This window comes from Chrysochloris asiatica, unplaced genomic scaffold, assembly GCF_000296735.1.
Source record: "Chrysochloris asiatica unplaced genomic scaffold, ChrAsi1.0 scaffold00013, whole genome shotgun sequence".
NCBI lineage: Eukaryota > Metazoa > Chordata > Mammalia > Afrosoricida > Chrysochloridae > Chrysochloris > Chrysochloris asiatica.
Window position 1 is genome coordinate 30,149,820 of NW_006408531.1, and position 4,531 is coordinate 30,154,350.

Consider the following 4,531-nt stretch of genomic DNA (forward strand, 5'->3'; position numbering starts at 1 on the left):
AGAAAACTAAAAGGGTTTTCTTTCAGGTTGAGGAATGCAACAGCATTGAATGAAGGCAGCATTCAATGCACTCAGCATTGAATGAAGAAAACATTCAAGGCTTCACTTGCCACACTGGAGGATTCAATGGACTCATGGTGTGGCATTGCAGGATCAGAACTGGGCTGTGAACAATGATAGTTCAAACCCACTAGTTGCTTCTTGGAAACCCTACACAGGGTCACTATGAGTCAGAATCACCTTACGGCACAACATGGACAAAATACTGAAGAATGCAGAAAGCTTCAAAAGAAGATGGAAAGTATACACAGTCATTGTACCAGAAAGAAATGGCCAATGTTCAACCATTTCAAGAGGCAGCATGGTACTGATGGAAGAAGTCCAATCAGCACTGAAGGCACTGGCAAAACACAGGCTATAGGAACTGATGGCGTACAAATGGATATATTTCAACAAACTGATGCAGCACTGGAAGCATTCACTCATCTATTCCAAGAAATCTGGAAGATGGCTACCTGGTTAACCAATTGGAAAAGATCCATATTTGTGCCCATTTGAAAGTGAGGTGCCCCAATGGAATGTGAAAATCATCGAACAATATCTTCAATATAACATGCAAGTAAAGGTTCGTTGAAGATAATTCAAAAATAGTTGCAACAGTATATCAACAGGGAACTGCCAGAAACTCAAGTTGGATTCAGAGGAGGACATGGAACAAGGGATGTCATTGCTGAGGTCAGATGAATCTTGGCTGAAAGTAGAGAATACAAGAAAGATGTTTACTTGTATTTTTTGACTTATGCAAATGCTTTCAACTATGTGGACCAAGACAAACTATGAATAACATCACAAAGAATGAGTATTCCAGAACGCTTCATTTTGCTCATGAGGAACCTGTACACAGATCAATAGGCAGTTGTTAGAAAACAAAGGGACACTGAATGGCTTATAATATCAGGAAAAATGTGTGCCAGGGCTATATCCTTTCACCATACTTATTCAATCTGTATGCTGAAGAAATAATCCGAGAAGCTGAATTATATAAAGAGGTGGTACCAGGATAGGAGGAAGTCTCATTAACAACCTGCGATATGTAAATGATACAACTTTGCTTGATGGACGTAAAGAAGATTTAAAATACTTACTGATAAGCTTCAAAGACTACAGCCTTCAGTATGGATTGCACCTCAATGTAAACAAAACAAAGATCCTCACAAATGGACCAATAACATCATGATAAATGGAGAAAATATTGAGGCTGTCAAAGATTTCATGGAAGCAGTAGTCAAGAAAGCAAACGATGTATTTCATTAGGCAAACCTGCTGCACAAGACCTCTTTAAAGTGTTCAAGAACAAAGATATCAGTTTAATGACTAAGGTGCACCTGACACATGCCAGGGTATTTTCAATAGGCTCATAAGCATGTGAAAGTTGGGACAATGAATAAGGAAGACCAGACAAGAATTGATGTATTTGAAATTATAGTGTTGGAGAAGAATATTAAAGTACTGTAGACTGCCAGAAGAACAACAAATCAGCGTTGGAAGAAGTACAGTCAGAATATTCCATAGAGGCCAGGATAGCAAGGCTTCATCTCTCATACTTTGGATATGTTATTGTGAGGGACCAGTCCCTAAAGAAGAACATCATGTTTGGTAAAGTGGAAGGTCAGCAAAAAAGAAGACCACCCCCCTTAGAAGAGATGGACTCACACAGAGGCAGGAGCACCAGCCTCAAATATAACTACAATTTGAGGATGGCCCAGGTCCAGACCGTGTTTTATCTACTGTACACTGGGTCCCTATGAGTGGAAGCTGACTCAGCACATGTTGTTACAAGAAACTCTACATCCTTACACCTTATCTTCCCAATGTATCTGCACAACAAAACATTAATTCTGAATTAGTGCCACAATCTTTCTTCATAGCATCTAACGTCAAGAAGTAGAGCATTTCTGAAGCCAATCATAGAATGACATAACTACAAACACAGGATCTTTGCCCTAGCTGGATTTTTAGCATTGTTCCACTACTTATGATTCTTAATGACTATTTCAAATCCCATTATTTTCTCAAGAGCCTCAATTCAATTGCTTTCCCCCATCGCTCAAGAAATAATCTTGACTCATTTATTACCAATCAATCATCAAGCCCTTTTTAATCACCACATTCTGGAAAAATACATGTATTTTTCCAGTCTATGCAACCTCTCACCTCTTACCTTCTTAGACTTATCAGGTTATTGCAGTATACTCCTAATAGTCTCTAGCTCATCTTACTCCCTCAAATCTCAAATCCAACCTTCATATTATCACTAATGTGATTATTTTTTTAAAATCTGATTCTGTCATTTCTTTGATTAAAAATATTCAATAAACTCTCCTTCCAAACTCCAGAGTTTACATACCTCTCCTGCACTCTTCTTAACACTCTGCCACGTACTTGACCTGGATAACTCCTACTCATCTTCTGAAGGAATCCTTCTCTAAAAGCTAACTTGCTGCAGCAGAACCAGATGTGGTCTTAGTCCTCAAGAGTTTATTCTAATTAGTTTATAAGGCATGTCCCTTGAAAAACAGATTCCCTTCCTGTATGCTCTCATATTACCCCAGGTGTCTACCACTGCCCTTAACACTTTATATAATTCAATGTTTTAAGGAGCCCTGGTGTGGCACTGTAGGATAAGCACTGGACTGCTAGCCAACAGGTCAGCGGTTCAAACCCACCTGCCACTCCTCGGAAACCCTACACAGGGTTGCTAAATTGAAATAAACTTGACAGCACTTCACAACAACACATTTTACTCTCTGCCTAAACAGTACAATCTTTGACAGCTGACCCTGCTCTAGTTGTTGCAATGCGCCATGGACTTGGTTCCCACTCATAGTGACCCTGCACAGGGTTTCCGAGGCTGTAAATCTTTATGGGAGCACAACGCCACATCAGTCTCCCACGGAACAGCTGGTAGTTTCAAACTGCTGACCTTGAGGTTGGCAGCCCGACTTGTAACCACTATGCTACCAGCTGATCCTGTTGTAGGGTACATTCCAATTCCTACTGTTGTTGTTATGTGCTGTCAAGTCAGTTCTGACCCATTGTTGTTGTTATGTACCGTGGAGTCGGTTCCGACTCATAGCGACCCTGCATAGGGCTTCCAAGGCTGTAAATCTTTACAGGTGCAGAAAACCTCATCTTTCTCTTGCAGCTGGTGAGCTTGAACCGCCAACCATGAAGTTCAAACGGCTTTGCAGTCTGGAGCATTAACACACAGCGCCACACCCCTATTAGAGTAGAAAAGCCCCAACTGAGCTTCCAAGGTTGTAAATCTTTATGAAAGCAAACTGCTACCTCAGTCTCCCATGGCTAGTGGGTTCAAACCGCTACGTTGACCTTTACGTTACCAGCCCAGAGCTTTAATCACCGTGCCACCAAGACGCCTTCTCTTACGTCAGGGGCTGTGTTTGTCATCATTATATTTTGCGCCTGGCACATGCAATAATAGGTATTCTGAAAATTTCTGAATAAATGAAACTTCCCAACTTCCCCATCACACTCCCTCCCCCATCGAGCTGGACCCGAACAACTGAAACTTAAAACACTGCAATGAGTGTTTCCGTTGGAACGTCTCTATCCTGAGCTAGACGCAGGGCTCTAGGGCAGAGAGGGCACAGTACCTGGCCACGAGCGGAATGAATGTAGGTAAGTGGCTAGAACGAGGTGGTCTGAGTTTTTAACACACCGTTCGCCGCGCTCAACCCCACCCCAGGGGCTGATGAATTCCGGGACGCGCGATTCCCCAAACAAGCACAGACCTCCAAATTGCTGAACACCCCGCCTGCATCTGCTGCCTTCACCCACAACCAACTCCCTCCCCGCTGTCCTGTCCCGGTTTAAGGCTGCGAAGGGCGCTGCGAGCTCACCGGCAGGCGAAACTCAAGGTGCTCCTGTGCCATGAGGAGCAGATATTTATTGTAAGCGTACGGCAGCGCCATCGCAGCCAGCCACGGTGCGCATGCGCGACCGCTGCGCCGTTCTCTCTCGGAGTGCCACCCTTCAATACTGAGATGCGTTTCCGCTTAAGCGGGGCGTGTGGGGCCGGAAACGGAAGCAGGCAAGGGTGGACGCTGTCCGAATTGTGGTTGCTCAAAGTGGCCGTTTTTCAGAACGTAATTTTTCAAATACCAAATCCTGGATGTAACTGGTGTGAGGGGCAACATGTTTCTAGAGGTTCGCTAACCTGGAATGTAGTGTAAAGGCTCGCCTTTATATCCCCAGCACCATGTGCTAGAGCCGTGGTGTGGCGCTGTGGGATAAAGCACTTGCCAGCAAGGTCGGTTTGAACCACAGGACCGGCGGTTCAAACTCACCAGCAGTTTCTCGGAAACCCTGTACAGGGTCTGAGTCTGAACTGACTCAACAGAACTTAACAACAATGTGCGGAGAACTTAGTAGTAATGGTTAAGAACGTTGCCTGCCATGTCCACGTAGACTCCCTTTCACCACATTATACAAGGGGACTTCAAAAAGTTCA

General features: G+C 43.7%; 1 protein-coding gene across 1 annotated transcript in view; it reads right to left on the reverse strand.

The window, feature by feature from the left end:
• The window catches only part of TRMT11 (tRNA methyltransferase 11 homolog (S. cerevisiae)), a 93,598-nt gene extending 89,606 nt beyond the window's left edge, over positions 1 to 3,992 (reverse strand). The window contains exon 1 of the mRNA XM_006834730.1: positions 3,921 to 3,992. Coding sequence (XP_006834793.1) covers positions 3,921 to 3,992 — 72 coding nt within the window. The remainder of the gene's footprint in view (positions 1 to 3,920) is intronic.
• Positions 3,993 to 4,531: the final 539 nt, after the last annotated feature.